This window comes from Lonchura striata, chromosome 12, assembly GCF_046129695.1.
Source record: "Lonchura striata isolate bLonStr1 chromosome 12, bLonStr1.mat, whole genome shotgun sequence".
NCBI lineage: Eukaryota > Metazoa > Chordata > Aves > Passeriformes > Estrildidae > Lonchura > Lonchura striata.
In genome coordinates this window covers 22,969,075-22,988,034 of record NC_134614.1, presented here as the reverse complement: position 1 = coordinate 22,988,034, position 18,960 = coordinate 22,969,075, and the positions used below count along the sequence as shown (strand labels likewise).

Here is an 18,960-nt window from a genome sequence, read left to right as displayed (position 1 = left end):
ACTATTGTGTCACTAAGCCAACATTTTACCCCACCAGTATTCCTGTAATGTTTTGCAGAGTTCCCCCACATTTGGCAGGGCAGTTGCAGCCACATAAAAAAAGAAATAAAGTGTTCCTGCAACCAAATAGGACATTTTGGTCACAGTATTTCACAGGCAGTGTCACAATGAGCTCAAGGACAAATTTCTCTTGAAGTCTCTGCTCTGTCAATCACAAGGGCTGTGCTGAGCAGCACCAGTGGCTGGTACCCTCCAGCTCTGGGTCCCTGGGTCCCCCAAGTGCCAGAAACACAAAACTGGACAGCTCTGGATTCAATTCCTTTTGTGCATCAATTCTGAAATTACGTAACAATTATCAATCACCTCTGGACAGTCGGAGGCACAGAAAAGGAGACCACAATTCCCCCTGCTGGAGCTTCCTCACTGGTGGCATGAGCAGAAATGTTGAGAAACATCAACTGAGCCCAAGTATGGAGCAAGACTAGGGTAGGATGGGAGAGTTGTGCGAGTCCAGGCCAGAATTTCCTAGCAAGCCTCACTGATGAGGAGCTGGCTGCTGAGATTTCTGTACCCATGGCACCTGTTCCAGGGATGGCACAGCCACAGCCCCCAGCCCAAGGGGGCACTCAAGGGAGGGCACAGGGATCCTCAACCAAGGAGCTCTGCAAGTTCAAACAGCTTGAAGACACGAGCCTTTTGCACTGTCACATCCCAAAAGAGCCTTGCACACACGGTGAGCCCCAAGCCACCACTCCATACAGCACAGATTCACTCTTGCTGTGCTGTGCTGGAGGCACAGCTCTCCAGTTCATCACCACCAGCTCATCGGTGCTGTCTGGAGCCAGGGTGGTCCCTGCTCCTCATCCCCTCCTCAGCTGCTTGCGGACAGAGGGCTGTGCAGCACATCCCACCATCATCCTATGCAAAGAGCAGCAACTCTGCTCAGATGCCTTCCAGCCAGGAGCAAATCCCACTTCCTGAAAAAATTCACCTTTTCCTTGTGTGCCAGCTCCCACCACCCCACCCAGGGGACAGCAGGGGGCAAAGGGGAACTGAGGCACCAGCAGAGGTGCATCGTGTCACCTTGGGGCAGCACTTAAAAACAGCCTCAAACAACCAATGCCATCAACCTCATTTCACCTCCCCCTGCTGAAAGCACCAACGTGTGCGTGTGGGTAATTTGTCACGCAAGCTGACTTTTGAGAAGATCCCTAATTAAAGGAGCAGAGTCTCCATGGAGAGGTGTTATGTAAGGGACTTTACTTGCCATTAACTTCCACCGACCGAGGGAGCCCGAAACTCGGTGGAGGTGAGGCAGAGTAACGGCACACGGAATTTTTATTTAGCAGAGGAGACACGAGAGTGGCAGGACGAGTCCTCGGCGATTTCCTGCGCTGTCACTCACTTGCTGGAGCAGAGGAAAGCCTGGCCCTGCTGCCACGCCTGTGGCAAGGGACCGAGCAGTCATTCCTGCCCAAGGAGACACTCTGAGTGCCCAGCAGAGCATCCCTTGCTCTGGAGAAAGGAGCCCAAGGAGACACTCTGAGTGCCCAGCAGAGCATCCCTTGCTCTGGAGAAAGGAGCCCAAGGAGACACCCTGAGTGCCCAGCAGAGCATCCCTTGCTCTGGAGAAAGGAGCCCAAGGAGACACTCTGAGTGCCCAGCAGAGCATCCCTTGCTCTGGAGAAAGGAGCCCAAGGAGACACCCTGAGTGCCCAGCAGAGCATCCCTTGCTCTGGAGAAAGGAGCCCAAGGAGACACTCTGAGTGCCCAGCAGAGCATCCCTGGCTCTGCAGAAGGGAGCCCAAGGAGACACCCTGAGTGCCCAGCAGAGCATCCCTGGCTCTGCAGAAGGGAGCCCAAGGCAGCAGCAGGACAGCAGGCAGGCAGTGGCAGCAGGGCAGGATCAGCCCTCACCCTCTGCAGCAGAGCGTGGGGCAGCCCCAGGGCTGCTCAGATCTGCTGAGCCAGCGCTCCCCAGGGGGATGCTCAGGGTTATATAAATTAATAAAGGGGTTGATGTCATTTGCAGCTCAGTGAGTTGCAGCATTTGTCAAGTTAATTTGTTGTCTGGTGCTGACCTCGTGGTTCCACCTCTGCTTCTGTCTCTGTGCAAACGAGGGCAGGCTTCCCACTGAAACCCAGGGCTCCTGCTGAGCTGGAGTGACAGCCACCACAAGGTCACCACCATCCTGCTCCCAGAGAACCTGACAGGGTTTCTAAGTTAATTCCAAAAGCTAAAGCCCAGAAAGTTTCCACCCAGAGAGCTGGAAGCAGGCAGAGACCTTCCCAGAAGAGCTAATTTGCCACATTCACATTCACCCCTGCAGCAAAACACGGAGCAGCGTGGGATTCAGGGTGCCACACACCACCAGCTCAGCCTCCTTCCTGAGGTGAACCAGAAGCCTTTTCTCTTGTCCTGCTTCTCCCCCACATTCATTTTCTTAACAATATAATAAAAATCCCTCCTACCAATTACAATGAGGAACATTTCGAGATTTGCTTTTCTGCTGGAGTTGGCAACCACCTACTTTGCCTACCCTTAATACTGGCCCTGCCTGCACCTAATGAAACAGCAACACCTATTGCAGTTATCCCTTCCCAGCATCATGGGGATCTGCTCTCCCACTGAAGCTCATGGGAGTTACCTGGGAACTCCCATTATTAACCATATTACAATCATCATCTGCAAGTTCCTGTGTGTTGGTACAAACCTTCTCCTGCACTTCAGGCGGAATCAATTTCCCGTGTGAAAACCTGGAGTTAAGAAAATGCCATGCAGGGGTGACACATTTCTGGCTTTGCTGCCAAGGAGTCTTTTTTACATAACCTGTCCCTATCCCACCACTTTCCTATTCTCAAAGGCCTGTAAATAGAAGCAATTGGAGTTCAGTAGAAATTATTCAAACTGAGTATAGAACAAACTTGTTTAGAGCACTATCAATCAACATCTGCTAATAATAACCAAAAATAATTGTGAAATGAAGATAAACTCTGTTAGACCTCAAATACAAAGCTGGCTGGTTTGGCTAGGTGAACTTTCCCAACGACAAATGCATCTGATGCAAAAAGAACACAGATATTAGTCCAGAGACTGGGGATGACTCTTCCACTGGCACTTACTGGAAACCGCAGAAGAACTGCAGAAAATCCACTCTGCAGGTTGCAGAGGTTGCCAAGTCCTACCCACCCACTCTGCAAATCTTATCAAAGAACAGCAGAGAAAGACTGGGATAAAACACAAGGGAAGTATCAGGTTAATTTTCTCAAGTGCATCTTGTTTCCATAAGCAGCCAAATTTTGCAGCGTGTTTAGTAAAAATGAATTCCTGCTAAGGGGAGACCATCACTTTGCTGCAATCAGTAAATCTTCCCTGTGTCACAGCCAAAGGCTGCTGTACAAAACCACTCAGCTTTGCAGATTAGCAATTACCCACACAGCTCTCCTGAACAGCTGGGCTGCACCCAGGGCCCTCTGCACTGAGAGCCATGCTTCCTACATGGAGACAGCAAAGCTTGATGACATGAGTTCACTGTCTCAGGATACCAGATTAACCTGGCCATCACATCACTCAGCAATTACCCTGGGAGATGCAGCCCCGAATTAACGATTTTACTAAAGAGCAAACCTCCACCTTTGCTTTGATTCCCAGTGTGGAGCCAGCTGTTCTCCCAGAAGTTAAGCTTTGTGGTTGGTGTTCTCCCCATTGGAGTTGTCCTGACTTGGCTCTCTCAAGTCCTGCTGAGAGCTCAGAGTGCTGAGGACGTGCTGTTCCTGCCTGCCACTGCCAGCATCCCTTGGGCCCCCCTGTGCTGGAGCCACTGCAAGGCACCAGAAAACCCTTTTCCTACCACCAGGAGTTTAACCAACGTGGAGGAAAGCCACAGAACATGTCTATGCACTCCTTTTTTGCCTTTTGCTACCAAGTCCATGGAGTGCTGCAGCACAGAATATCCACATCCCAACGGCTCCACGGGATATTTTCAACAACATCCCCTTTGTGCTTTGCATGCTTGAGTAAGAGCTGCTGGGTGTGTCCGAGCCCTCAGAGCTCACAGCATTAGCTGTAGGCATCACAAGTCATTTGGTTCCTAAAACATTCTGTACTTAAAAGCAGCCCACACTCCAGCAGAGCCCCCTCCCAGCCCATCCCGCCGGAGCACGCACCCAGGGACTGCTGGCTGCCCGTCCTGCAGACACCTGCCAAGCACTTATTCCTGAGTGGGAAAGGATGGAAAACAGCACTCTGGGTCGTGGAAGCACGTCTGTGGAGGCTGGAGTGCAGCAGGACCTGGCAGCAGTGCTCGGCGTGGGGTGGAAGCAGCCCTGCCCTGGGAGCCATCCATCAGTGCTGACCGCAGGGCTGCTCCACAGCCCAGCTCCCGGCTACAGGCAGCAAATGCAAACTGAACTTCCTCCCTTTGGGCAAAAAAGTGTCTCTGGAGGTGGACTGCAGATTTTCCTGTTGGTTTTCAGGAGGTGAGCTGAGGAATCTGCTTCCAGCATGGATTTGGGCACTGTGGGAAGTGACTCTGCTCAATCCTTTAGCACTGAGGTCCAGCACAAGCAAAGGACCTCTCCACATCAGACTGGTGCAGTTTGCTTTCCCTTCCAGCATGACAGTGTGAGGTTACCTGAGGCTCTCTGAAAGCTGTAAGGATGAAAGCTCAGCTTCCTTTACATTAGAGAAGAGCAGGAAATTTAAAGGAGTCACTGTCCCCCAGGAATGTTAATCCTGTCATTGCAGTTTAAGGTGACACAGGATTTTCAATACTCAATTCCCACTTTATCTTTTGCAAAGAAGTTTCATTCCAGAGCTTATACACAGGGGATTAATGAGGGTACTGATTACAGAGACAGAGTGAAAAAGCCCAGACATTCCCTGTCCTCTCAAGGCAAGTTTGCATGGACACAGGAGGTGCTGCTGTAATGTGTGTTTCAACCACAACAATCAGGTACAACTGGTCAGGACTCAGCCCCAGAGACAGACTGCAAACACAACACGTGCAGAGCTCAACAAATAAGATACCACAGATTCAATCATCTTTGTAAGCACATTTTGCTGTAATAAGGTTTTACTTTCCCTGTGGAAGAACGTAAGGGCTTGCTGGTGTGTGTTCTTTAATCCACACCAGGGACAATTTTCTTTTAGGGGAATCTAATCCTTATTGAAAAAACAGAAAGAAAGAACAGGGAGATTGTTGGAAATGGTGGTGGTCTGGAGTTTACCATACACTTATTTCAAATTCCAGTCTGAAATTTAACAGCTCACTGTACAAGTCCCTGAGCACGTTACAGTTGCTTAAGTTATTTGTAAGAGCAGTCAATAACTTACCTACAAAGCTATTTTATTACACATTCCTCTCTATTGCCCTAGGAAAACACCTCATGTACCCAGTGCCCATACAAACATTCAATAAATTGACTTTTGCATGGCAGACATTAATATTTCCCTTAATTACAGGTCAAAGCTCATTCAGATCATTTCCCCTCCCGCCTCCTTAACCCTCTCAAATTTCCTGGATTTCATAAAAACATTTCCCTTCCCGACACAGTTCGGTCACAAGATGGAGTTTTCCATTTCCTTACCTGTATCGTGGTGTTCCCACCTTCCAGCAGGGCAATGGCCAGCAGGATGCTCTCGTGGAAGACTCTGTCACTGGTGGCATTCATGATGAGATCTATGACCAGGTTGGAAGCACCTTCTTTATCCAGGTGGCACTGGACATCTGCCAGGCTCATCTCCCCTCGGCTCATTGAGCTCGACCCGGAGCTTCCTCCTGGAAAGGTGATCAGGAGAAACAGGTTGGCACTGACCCGTGGGGATGGCAAGGCCAGGTGGACAGGGCTTGGAGCAACCTGAGATAATGGAAAGGGTCCCTGCTCGTGGAACAGGATGAGTTCTAAACTCCCTTTCAACCCAACCCATTCTGGGATTCCATCAGTGACTTTTTTAACAATGGCCTCAAATGAAATAAACTTCATTGTATAAATGATTTCAAATGGAATTTTTGCCCATCCTACCCAACAGTCTCTGCGATACCATGAAATGGTTTCCTTTCAGACATGGTTAGTAGTCTGACATCCTAATGGGCACATTTCCTAGATATTATTGCAAACATTAAATTGATCAGGGTTTCTAAGGACATGTACTCAAAGCAACGTCACAAACGTCCAGCCAACCCAAGGCAGTCACTGAAAAGTACAAAGAGCTCTGTCTGCTTGCTTTGCTCTCAACTGCAGCCACCCACGTGGACAGTTTGACTTTTTTTGGGAGCTCACAGACAAAACCGTGAGGGCCAACATCCCGATTTGAGCCGTGGGGTGCCGAGCGGTCAGGAGTGCACTCCTCAGGGTAGGAGTGCACTCCCCAGGGCAGGGGACGGGCGAGCAGAGCGTGTCCTACCTCCCGGGCCGGCCTTGCCGGGGCTGCCGGCGGCCAGGGGCCCGTTGCCGAAGGCGGTGAGGCTCTCGCGCCGGCCGGCCGCGCGCACGTTGCCGTAGTAGCGGTTCACCAAAACCTGCCTCAGGGCCTCGCCCTGCACGCCAAGAGCAGAAGGAAATCACCACGGCTGCTCCACGAACAAGCCAACCACCCACGTTCATCGGCAGCAGGGATGCTGCTCCCAGTACCCTTCTGAGGGAGGGGGAATGAAACCCTGGAGAGCTGGAGAGATGCACTGAGCAGCTCCTGATGTGCTGGGACACTGCAGGGCTCTCACGGGGCTCTATAAGGTTATGGGTTCCCCCATGCAGCGCAGAGACAGCTGCAGCTCAGGTTTTGTGTACAGCTTTCTAGACAGATTTAATTTTCTGAGAGGTTCGTTTTAATTAAGTTCAATTGTCTCGGTCTTAAATAGAAAGGAGTTGCATCTGTGCAGCGCCAACACAAAACCAAGAGGTGGATTAGAGGAACACCAGAAATGGTTTTAGGAACAATTTAATCTCCTCACACCTCTCCTGTTCTGCCATCCCACCAACCCTGCGGGGCTGTGCTCTGCTGGACCCTCACCAGCAGCTGACGTGACCCATCGGCTGCGAGCGGAAACCCGAGCGATCCCGCTGGATCCCGGCTCTTTGTTCCTGCTGGCAGCTGCCCGAGCCACGCCAGCCCTCCCACCCCAACAGCCAGCACTGCCCAGGGCAGGTCCTCACATCACCCCAGACCCCAAACCCCGGGGCAGCCAGAGCTCCGGCACGGCCCCAGCGGAGATCCAGCGCTGCAGGTGGAACGTCATCCCACTGCTGTCACTCCAGCCTCCGCAGGAATTCCTGGGATTTGGGGAGCTGGACAAAGTGGCAGTGCTGCCAGCACATGGGGATTAAGGGATTTTGGTAAGGTCTTTGTGCACAAAGGAGACCTGGGGATTATTGTCCTGCCCTGCTATGGCAGCGTGGTTACAGCAGCACCATCCCGGGACAGCGCTGCAGAGGGGAGGAAAGGGCTTTTCTGGGGATTCAGGAAAAAAAAAAAAATAGATCTAGCCAAAATCAATTTCATATTAAAAATATGTCCAATGAACTAAAGCATCTTATTTTTAATTCCATTGACAAAACATGTGCTTGATTTATTGATTTTCAGTTGTATTTAAAATTAAATTGCTTGTCTGACTATAGATTCAAGGTGTCATTTAATACATTAGCTGTCATAAAAGTGGAGTCTTACTTTTCTAAACTTTCACAGGAGGCCTTTAAAACACAAGTAAATGGAACAACATAAACGTGCATTAATTAGCTTGTACAGAACTCCAGCCCTGCTGCAGTCCCACTGATTTTATACACAGCTGGCACTCAAAAAAGTCACTCTAAGAGATCCTTATACCCCCCAAAAAAAAAAAAAAAAAAAGACAAAAAGCTATCTGATAACCAAGTTCTTTACCAAATTTCAGAAATCACTTCCACACATGCCTGAGCTGGTGAGGGATCTCTGCCCTCTCCACAAGGCTGGGGCTCAAGTCAGGGCTCCCACTGCCACCCTGTCCCCATAATCCAGCAGCTCAGAAATGACTCCTGTGGATTCTCAGTGTGAAAGCTGCAGCACGGGAGCTGCATTTGATGGGATCACATGGGAGCGAGCAAGAGTCAGGGAACAGGATGCAAAATAAACACAAAGCCAGTGTTCCAACCAGCTGCTTCCAAAAGCTCCCAAACAACAGAAAAAAGGAAAACTCCTGTGGAAGCAACAGCAAGAGGAGATGAGCACTTCTCCAAGGGGCATATGCTTCCCATCACTGCTTGGGCCAAAGAGTGAACATGTGGGAGAGGCAAGAGACAGCTCAGGAGCTGCAGCAACCCCTGTCCTGGAGGAGCTCCTGCAGCTGACAGCGACATGAGAGGGTTTAGTACACCAGGCAGTGCTCCCTGCTCCCAGCCTGGCAGGTGAGGGAGGCTACGTGACAGAACAAGGCCAAGCCAAACAAAAAACCCCCCTGAACTGCATCTGCCTTGTACATGTGCACTGATTGGAAAGGCAACTTGACACCCAGATAGGCCCTAGGACACAAATGGCTACAAGGGAGCTCTCACATCATCTTTTTCCTCCTCTGTTGAACTAACTGGCAGCCATCCTGCCAAATGGCATTTAAACCAGGGATTTTTACTGCTTACTACAATGATAACACATATCCAGCCTCGAGAACAGCTGCTCAGCAAACTCCACCTTGCCTCAATTCATGAAGGCAACTAAAGCTCTTGGAGCTGCCCCTAGATTCTCCTTTTGGAGCAGGAGGTGACTTCTATTCCATGGTCAAAATAGTTGGAGTAAGTGGAAGCCTGACTAGGACAGGCACCTCTGGTGTCTGTAGGTGTTGTGTATCCAAAACAAGACAAACCACCAGAAAATACAGCAGGAACAAGTATCAAGCAGTTGTTTCTAGTCAGTGTGCTGATCCAGTCACCAGCATTTCAAACTCGAACTGGGAAGAAAAGCTTTGGTTCCTACAAATTTATCCAAACCCATGGTACCAGCTAACAAAATATGAGTATGTGATCAAAGCAGAAGGGATAAAAAATAAGTGGTATTTAAGAAATGTTCTAATTGATTCAGCTGCAATGCTTGGCTCCAGAACAGTTCTTTAACCATCCTGTTAGTGCTGTGCACCACTTTGACGAGGGCAGTGTGCAAACAAATATCAGATGTTTTGGCAGTAACAAGAAAACCCAAATATGGTACCTAGGAAAAAACCCAACAGCGTCCAGTTTCATCTGCATTCACACCAGGTAAAGTAAGAGTAAACCACACAGAAACATCACTGTACATGCATCAGCAATGCAGATGCAACACACAACTCTAAGGGACATCAGAAACCTGTCAGAAGCTTTTAAACAGAGCATCTTTAATATTTTAGAGTGAAGCAGTTATAAGTTGCTGCTGTTGTGTTCCCAGCTACAAGAGCAGAAGAAATGGAGAAAAGGACCACAATGGTGATTTTGCAGCTTGGCTGGCTAGAAAGAGGTGGTGTGGCCAGAGGAGCCAAGTCCAGCAGCACTGATGAATGATGAGTGATCAGCACCCACGGGGAAGGTTTTGACAGTGGGAATGGACCAGACCAGCACCCGAGTTCAATTCGGAGCAGCCAAGCACTCGTCCCTTCCATGTAAGCCCAGAGAAGGGGCTCCAGCATCTCACTCTGTCAGTATGGCTCATTTTTTGGATTTTCCAGCCAGCATTTAACCACACACATTTCTTACATGACTTAGGCTTCAGTGCTCACAAGGAAAAGGGAGAGATGAGCTCTGAACGTGCTCGACTGCTGTACATACCCTTCTATGATCCTCCAGCTGCCTCTGTGGTAGAGTTTGATCAAGCTCCTGCTGTGCGTGCAGAAAGTTCATTTTAAAGCAGAACAACACTCAAGAGAGACCAACACCTCGGCACTCCCGGGGAGTACTGGGGAGCCACAGCTGGACGCGAGGGGGGAGATGAGGGAGATGGACTGACAAGCCATCAGAACAGGCCACTGCCCTCTGCCAGCCCTGGCCCCTCTGCTCTGCCACCCTCACACACGCCCTGGCATGCAGGTGTGCCAGCAGTGGTGCAGGAAATGCGGCGTGTGCCCCGTGTCACAGCTCCCCCACAGCCCTGGGGGCTCAGCCCACGCATGCCCATGCACAGACACACAGCAACACCCCCAGCCCACTGGACACACACTCTGGGACCCCAACACATCCCACCGTGGTCACTGAAACTCATTTGAGACTGGGGAGAGCTTCTGGCCCAGCCTGGGGGCTCCCTTCCAATGGCCACGATGGCAGCGGGGAGGCACTGAGCTGCCCCTTGGCACGGGCACGTCTCCAAATCAAATCTCTCTCACTTTGGATGCTCCTTTCCAGGAATGCAATTCCCACTGAAGCACACTGGGGTTTTGCTGCTTTAAAGCTTCTGGAAAGGTGCAGAATAACAGCTCTCTACAGGGACCCATGAGAAACCAGGAGCCATCTCCCACACATCTCAAATCCATTTGATGACCACTCAGAGTTTCAGGTTACATGTAAACACTATTCCACAAAAATTACAAATACAAAGGCCTAAGCCATCACAAACACTTCTTTTTCTACATGATCTTACATTTATAAAAACTTCACAGCTCAGAGAATCAACACTCTCTCAGATTTAGACTTCTGTGTTGTTTAATTTAGATTTGCACTGATTTGGCACCCAGTTGTACAATCTACCAATGCCATGTCTGGATGTTCCATGAATTTCAAAGGAATTTAAGATTTGATAAATTTTCCTGCCTTCTTTTTGGCAAATAATCTGCTTCATGCACATAAAGGACATGTTTCTACATATCCAATTCCCTTAGAACCAGTGGCCTTGACAATGTGCAGTGACCCTGAGCTTGTCCACTGGGACATTTTAAATGGGACACCAATTGCTCTGGAGTCATGAAGCTTCCACTAAGAACTTCTGACACCTCCCTTTCCTTAAAGTATTGAAGTTTTTAAGTATGTGAGGCAAAGGGAAAACCAAATTCTTCATTAGGAGCCAAAATAAAATCTCATTTTGCCAATGTAGGAAAATTTGAGAGGAGACTTTTCCCAGTGCCACCCTTAAAGAATAAAGGAAATAGCTGAAAGGAACAGAATTAGGCTTATCTTAGTTTTTTTGATATTTTCAGACTACCATGCTGATGGTGTATTGGATTAAGGCACTTCAACAAATCTACTCATTTCCACTGTCTAACACCACACAGGAACACACATTCCACAGGGGCTTTTACCAACAAGACACTCCACTAGGACTACTGAAACACCAATATTTGTGTGCTGTACAAATATAGGTGGCTGACACACCTCTACAGGGCTCTCCGTTTCTGGAGCTTGCGGCAGCTAGTTGAAAGTAAAATGCAGAAAAATTAGTCATTCCTCCAGAATCCTTCATCCCAACAGCAACCCAGTGGTCAACAGTGAGGGGAAGGGAGCTGGCAAAGCACTTGACTTCAGCTGAATCATCACAAATGAATTATAGCTGTAATTACTGTTTACACTCTCCCACCCTGCTCCTAAAAGAGCCACATTTGGCAAATTTCGCAGGTATCCTTTGAACACCCCAAACTGCTTTGCATGAACTCAGAGGCACAAGCAAAAAAAAAAATGTAGTTGCAGGTGCCCAGAGCACTTTTGGGCACCACACCCCCAGGATCTGTCACTGGAATGCTGCACATCCACCCCAGTGGTGGGGAGGAGGAAGCCAGGGCTGCATATCACAAAGGCAGCAGCCTTATAATTTTAGCTTAAAAAAATGTATTCTGCGGATTCTCATCTATAAACATACATTTCTCAAGATAAAGGATACACGACACAGCACCAAACAGGAGCAATGAAATAAGGGCCTGAATGGTGACAGCTTTTCGAATTTAAAATGCTGATCTTCAACTGAAACAGATGAAGACAAGTAACTTTTATCTAGTCAAGCACAGACACACAACAGAGAACTGAACATTCAAACTCAACTGCTGACTTAATTGTGGGGAAATTGCTGTAACTTCTCAGGAGCAGACTCCAGGAAATAAACTCTCACAATAATCCTGTGACCCCAGTCCTGGCCACGTCTGCCACAGGGACAGACAGACCAACAGAGCACAGTCTGGGGAGCACCCAGCACCCAGAGGGAGGCCACAGATTGGGCAGGAGGGATAATGAGACTCCACTTCCCAGGAAGGAGCTCTGGGAGTGAGCACTTCCCCTGCAGGGGCTCCTTGGCCAAGAAAAAGCCCCTTCTCCATTCTCCTCCCAAGGGATTTGCTCCTGGCCAGCTCCCATGGCCTTTGGTGGTGGCTTCCTTGCATTGTCACCGCTCCTGGACAGGTCTCAAGCATGCAACCCCCTTGTGTGGCCAAGTGGAAGCAGGGAGGGTTTAGCCCAGAGGAAGCAGCTCGTTCCTGCAGAGGAACACACCGTCCTGCCCTGCCCTGCTCCCTGGCTGGAGCCCCACAGCTCATGGGGAGCCTGGGCACATTGTCCTGGCTGCAGAGCCTGCCTGGGGCACGGGAAACATCCCTGCCTTCCCCAGGAGCCAACAGCAGCAAGGAAACCAGCCCTGTTCCCCTGCAGGGGAAATGAGGTCCCTTCCTCCTGGGGAGGGGAGACTGAAGCTGACAGGTCAAGTGGACTGCTGGACTCAGGATTCCAAACAGAAGTTTCCTTCTGGGCACTGGTACAGGTTTCCCAGAGAAACTGTGGATTTTCCATCCCTTAAAATGTCCAAGGGCAGGCTGGATGGAGCTCTGAGCAGCCTGGGACAGTGGGAGGTGTCCCTGCCCATGGCAGGGGTGGCACTGGATGAGCTTTAAGTTCCCTCCCAACCCAAACCATTCTGGGATTCCTGGGCTGATACCTTGACCCCATTGCAACCAAACATACATTCACATTTTGGGGCTGAACAACAGCACAGATGAAGAATCACATAAAATTGATAGTTTGCTCCTTCCCAAGCTAAAATTACAAATTCCAGCTCACAAATTCCTGTGCCCTCCCTCTGTGGCACAGACAGCACATCAGAGCCAGCCCCACACACTGACCTGGGAGCAAAACCACTGCCCTGGGCAATGCCCACGTGGATCACCCACAGCAGCACAGCCCTCAGCCCTCTTCCAGTAAGAATATAAACTCCAAATCCTGAAATTGTTATTCTTCGAGTCAGAATGGGGTCAAATAGCAAAGAATTATTGAGCTCTTGTTGCTGTGTTACACTTTGCACACTCCTGTGTGCGTGTGCTGCAACAGCAAAATATCACCTTATGCTTTACAAGGATTGAACAGGGTGGGAGAGCAGCCCAAAGCAGTAACTTCCCAAGATTTCTTGTGTCCCCATATATTTCAGCTCTCTAGCTACAAGAAAGGGATGGTTTGGGGGGCAGAGGCAGGTTGTGGAATACCAAACACAGCCAGGTGATTAGCAGGACACAGAGGACAGCTTTTAAACTGGAACCCAGTGGGTGGCCGGGTCAGAGTCCAACATCTGTGCTTTTTACAAGAAAAGGGAAAGGTCCTTTCAACTTGCTGAGCAAAACCCTCTCTCTTCCTTTGAAGTTTGCCCTCCCCCAAGGCTGGCCAATAAAGCACTCCTCACGAGCCATGAGTGGAGATGCACAATCCCTGACCCTGGTGACCGGAGCGCTTCCAGCATCCACTTCCCCAGCACGGCCACGTGTGCTTCCCAGAACAGCCTGTCTGACTCAGGAGTGGATGTATGGCCCCCAAAAACCACCAGGGCACGTGACAGCTCCAGGCTGAATTCGCTGCATCTCCATTTCTGAGACACAGATGAGCTTTCCACCCTTTCCCTTTACAGTTTGGAGGAATTCTTTAAAGTTTTAGTCTCGTTTGCTTTCAAAATAACAATCACAATGAATCCTTCCTTCACAGAAAATTCAAACTACCGCTGTGATAGAGTAGAAAAGGTTTAAGGAAAAGCAGAAAGATTTTCATTCAAGTTTGACCATCAGAATTGCTTTTCTCCACTTTTTTTACCCAACTGTGCAGTGAACATCCAGATCACTGAGCAGTGAAAAGGCCTGAAATGCATTTAAAAAGGCTGGTGGAGATTGCAGTTCAGAAATAGGGGCTGCTCCAGAGAGTGGCTTCAGCAAAACAGGCTGGAAAACATCTCACATTGTCATTAATGAGAGGAAAATAATCAGAAAACTCACGTTTGTGTGACCACACATGCAAAAACCTGGTCCTTTTCCCTTCAGCCTCACCTGACTTGGGAATTTTGACAAAATAATGGACAAACCAGCACAATTCCAAGCACCAATCTCCTACACTTCAGGCTGCCCCAGAGCCCAAAGGACTGAGAGGTGACAAACCTCAGCCTGCTGAACTGATGACGTTTCCAAACCTCCACACAATTCCTTCAGGTCTCTCCAGACATCCCCTCTCCTGTCCTGGGAGGTCCCTGAGCTCAGCACTGAGCACTCGGAGGAAGCTGAGCCAAACTCCATGGATTTGGCTCCGTGGACAGATGGTGGTGAGGAGCAGGATGCCCTGGGCTGTGCAGGAGGTCGGATTCAATCACTGAGAGGTCCCTTCTGGTCCCAAAATCTGTGAATTCAGGAACTGACCCAACTCCATGCATATGGCATCTCATTACTGGGGTGGCAGGGGGAGACGTTTGGCAGAGAGGAGGAAATAAAAAGGGAAAACACAACTGCAGAGCCAGCCAAATTGCACATTAAGCTTTTGATAGCCACGTTGTACATCCAGATGTGAGGAACTGGAGAGAAGATCTCAGATAAATGTTATTCTGAAGGCTCTGCCTCAGCTCCTGCATTGCCATCTCCAGTAGGAGCTGGAATTCCAGTGGGAATGGCTGTTCAGATTCAATCCTGCAAGTTCCTTCCCACTTTTTCCTCCCTTCTCTGAACTTCTCTGCTCTTCCCTTTGAAATACCATCAGCTCTTCCTTGAAAGGCACACAGCAAAAGCATCACCTTGTCTGATTTGTGGCAACAGACTAGAGCACAAATTATGCTGCTGTCCTTCATAACTCTTTAAAAATACCACAGAACTCTGTGCAGCCTCCTTGCCAAGTCCCCTTTGTAAAGCCAACACTGTTACTTCGTGGAGCTGAGGAGAAATTTGGATAGGAAATTTCTAGCCCTTGCAGATGATCTGTAGGTGTTTGTCAAACAAGCATTTGACTTGTTATGGAGAAGTTTCAGGGCAGAGGGGAATAGCTGGGACCCAGGAGCACTGAACTGCTTTGAGAAACTTCCCACGTTCCATCTCCCCCTGCACAGACATTGCATTTTCAGGGATGGAAGATCTCGGAGCTGCCGAAATCAGGCAGCAGCAGGAGATGTGGAGCAGCACCTTCTTCTGGCACAGGTGCCCCAGAAGGCACGAGGGATTTTGGGGGGCAGGGACAGCCCCCAGCTCCCACCCTGCCCTGTCACATGTGGCTGAACATCCTCCCTCATCTCAGGGAACGTGCAGAGATTTGTGCACTGCCAGGCGAGGAGGTGGCAGATCTGCCACAAGGGCTGCCAGTGCCTGCACTCCAAGGTCACCAAGACCCACCTAGGGGAATGCCTTCCCTCATTTTCCAGAGTTTTCAGTAGAGAAATCATGTTTTAACTTGGGCTGGGACTTTCCAGGAGCCCTCAGTCTCTGCCCTTCAGCAGGAGTGCAACCACTTCCTCCTCTTTAAATCCTTGATCTTGCAGGACTTCTACTGAATACAGTAACAACTACCTTCCCAGCACATTTTAGAGCAGCAGTTTTAATTAGCAGTAAGATGGTATAACTACTATTTTTTTGGTGACAAGTAACTGCAAGAAATGTTCCAGTCTCCTTTTCCAAGGAGCTCACCAATTCCAGTCCGTGTTAAAAAAAATAAAATAAAAAAAAAAGCCCTGTCCAAAGATTTCAGGATTTCTCAAGGGGAAAAAAAAAATATAAGGCAGCCCACAAAAATTTATGAGTGCCTGCATTTCCTCTGCTTGAGACATAACAAGTGAAGCACTGTCTAAGTGCAAAATACACAAGAGAAATGACTGCAGAGTAAGCTCTCTACAAGGAAAATAATTCCCAAGTGCAGATTTCCAGCTCTGAAGAGGTTAATACATTTCCTAACTCCAATCTAAAACGCATAAAACAGCACATATTTTGCACCTCAGCCATTGGAATTTTAGTTTATTGTAGACAAAGAACAGGGAAAAGGTTAATTCAGGCAACTCCTTTGAACCAGTATTTTCAGTTCCCTTTTCACCTACTTGAAACCTCAACACTAATGCAAAGAGGTGAAAAAACCCCAAACCTAAACTCTACTGAGTGGGTCTGCAAGTGCATTTTACTGGATGGAGCTGCCTGGAGATATATCAGCTGCATAAAGAAGTGTCACTACTGAAAAAACAGATAAAACACCAACACAACCCTAAAAAATAACTAAATAACTACAAGGGAAACTCCATGCTGGATTTGGTTGGGTGGTTGCTGGTCCATACCCCAGCCCTGAGGGCTGGAGGGAAACAGCAGAACATCCCCATTTCAGTGTGGAAATTGGGATAGAGCTGCAGTGGTTGGGGTCAGACTGGGGAAAGCAAAGCACCCCCATTTAACCCAGGAAATTGGAATAGAGCTGCAGTGGTTGGGGTCAGACTGGGGGGAAGAAGAGCACTCCCATTTCACCCTGGAAAACAAAATAGAGCTGCAATGGTTGGGGTCAGACTGGGGAAACAGAGCACCCCCATTTCACCCTGGAAAACAAAATAGAGCTGCAATGCTTGGGGTCAGACTGGGGAAACAGAGCACCCCCATTTCACCCTGGAAATTGGGATAGAGCTGCAGTGGTTGAGGTCAGACTGGGGAAGCAGAGTACCCCCATTTCACCCTGGAAATTGGGATAGAGCTGCAGTGGTGTGGGGTCAGGCTGGGGGAAAGCAGAGCACCCCTGTTTCACCCTGGAAACTGGGATAGAGCTGCAGTGGCTGGGGTCAGACTGGGGAAGCAGAGTACCCCCATTTCACCCTGGAAATTGGGATAGAGCTGCAGTGGTTGGGGTCAGACTGGGGAAGCAGAGTACCCCCATTTCACCCTGGATATTGGGATAGAGCTGCAGTGGCTGGGGTCAGGCTGGGGAAGCAGCAGCCCAGCCCCAGCTCGGGGCTACCAGCCCAGGCTGCGGGCCAGCCCCGGTGCCTGTAAACATCCCCACCGCCTTTATTGGCAATTACTGCTGAAGGTCACACATCAGCAGCGGGCCTAAATTCCAGGAAAAAAAGCTCTTCTTATGTAACTGCTGCCTGAATGTTGGCAGGTGCCCAGCGGAACAGCTCACTGCAATGTGGCTGGGAGGGGAAAAAGGAATATAAAAAAAAATAAAAAGCAAAGTAGGCCATCTCGCAGCGCGCTCGGCATCCTGCGCGTGCCACCTGCAGGTCAGCGCCGACGGGCCCTGCCTGGCAGGCCACGGCTCCCCCAGGATGGGCGTGTTTCAGCAGCCAGGACTGCAGGTGGAAATGGGGCCACGGTGTCCCCAAAGGGCAGCCCTGGCCAGGAGGATGAGGAGGATGGGGAGGAAGGTCCTGTCCCAGCGCCATGGCACAGCAGGAGCTGGGCTGGCCAGGAGCGCAGGGAGCCCACGGTGCAGCTCAGAGGCACAGCAGAAATCTGCATCACACCTGCACTTCTCAGTGGGCTGAGGAGTGCATGAGCAGCCGATGAAGCTGTTGTGTCTAATGACAAGCAGGGTTTAGTTCTTGCTGCTGTGTGAAGAGTCACACTTTGTGGTGCTTGGGAAGAATTCACCTCAGCCCTGGAGCTCTTCCCCGAGACAGCAGCACAGGCTCCACCAGGAACAGGATGAGAGCAGCTCCAGCCCAGGAAGGAGGCCACCAACAGAGACTCAGCCCAAGGGCTCTTCAATGCTCTGCTTTGGGGTTTTGGCTTTATCACCTGAGCCAGCTGCTCAGAGCCCATGTCAAACACACCCTGAGGAGTCCTTCAGCTCCTGCTCCCACCCCATGTCCAGGAGGGGCAAAGAGCAGCCACAGCACAGCCCAAAGGCCAAGCTCTGTGCTCACAGCTCCCCAAAACCAGGAGAGAGCCAACACAACTGTGGTGCCAGTGTGGTGGGACACAGCTCCTCATGGTGCCAGTGTGCTGGGACACAGTTCCTCATGGTGCCAGTGTGCTGGGCACAGTTCTTCTTGGTGCCAGTGTGGTGGGACACAGTTCATCAAGGTTCGAGTGTGGTGGGACACAGCTCCTCACGGTGCCAGTGTGCTGGGACACAGCTCCTCATGGTGCCAGTGTGCTGGGCACAGTTCCTCATGGTGCCAGTGTGGTGGGACACAGCTCCTCGTGGTGCCAGTGTGCTGGGACACAGTTCTTCTTGGTGCCAGTGTGGTGGGACACAGCTCCTCGTGGTGCCAGTGTGCTGGGCACAGTTATTCTTGGTGCCAGTGTGCTGGGACACAGTTCATCAAGGTGCCAGTGTGGTGGGACACAGCTCCTCACGGTGCCAGTGTGGTGGGACACAGTTCCTTGTGGTGCCAGTGTGCTGGGACACAGCTCCTCACGGTGCCAGTGTGCTGGGACACAACTCCTCGTGGTTTGGGTTTTTTATCAATGCTCCACTACTCCCCCTTGGAAAACTGCAGCTCCTCCCTGTCCCCCCCTTTCCAGCACAAAGGGAATTACACATAAACCCTCAATAAAAGTGTGAGTTAGGACAGCAGCACCACCTCTGCTGTTCCCTGCCACTCTACTTCTCCAGCACCCAAAGCCCTCCAAGCTTAGCCCAGAATTGTCTGGGGCTGGTGCCAAGCCCACACTCAGGGCATTTCCTACCATTGGGTGAATTCCAGCATTATTCACCCACTTCCACAGGACACTCCCTTCACTCACAAAAACATTAAAGAGGGTCTGTCATGACTTCCTATCAAAGCTTTCACTAACAAACACATGGATCTCCTGGGAATTTTAACAGCCTTTGGGACCCCACTGCTCACTG

At 50.0% G+C, this 18,960-nt stretch overlaps 1 protein-coding gene across 1 annotated transcript in view; it reads right to left on the bottom strand.

The window, feature by feature from the left end:
- The window catches only part of ITPR1 (inositol 1,4,5-trisphosphate receptor type 1), a 157,320-nt gene that overhangs the window by 50,168 nt on the left and 88,192 nt on the right, over positions 1–18,960 (bottom strand). Inside the window, exons 40-43 of the mRNA XM_077786196.1 lie at positions 11,296–11,331; positions 9,763–9,813; positions 6,407–6,539; positions 5,590–5,780 (exon numbers count right to left, since the gene is read on the bottom strand). Coding sequence (XP_077642322.1) covers positions 5,590–5,780; positions 6,407–6,539; positions 9,763–9,813; positions 11,296–11,331 — 411 coding nt within the window. The remainder of the gene's footprint in view (positions 1–5,589; positions 5,781–6,406; positions 6,540–9,762; positions 9,814–11,295; positions 11,332–18,960) is intronic.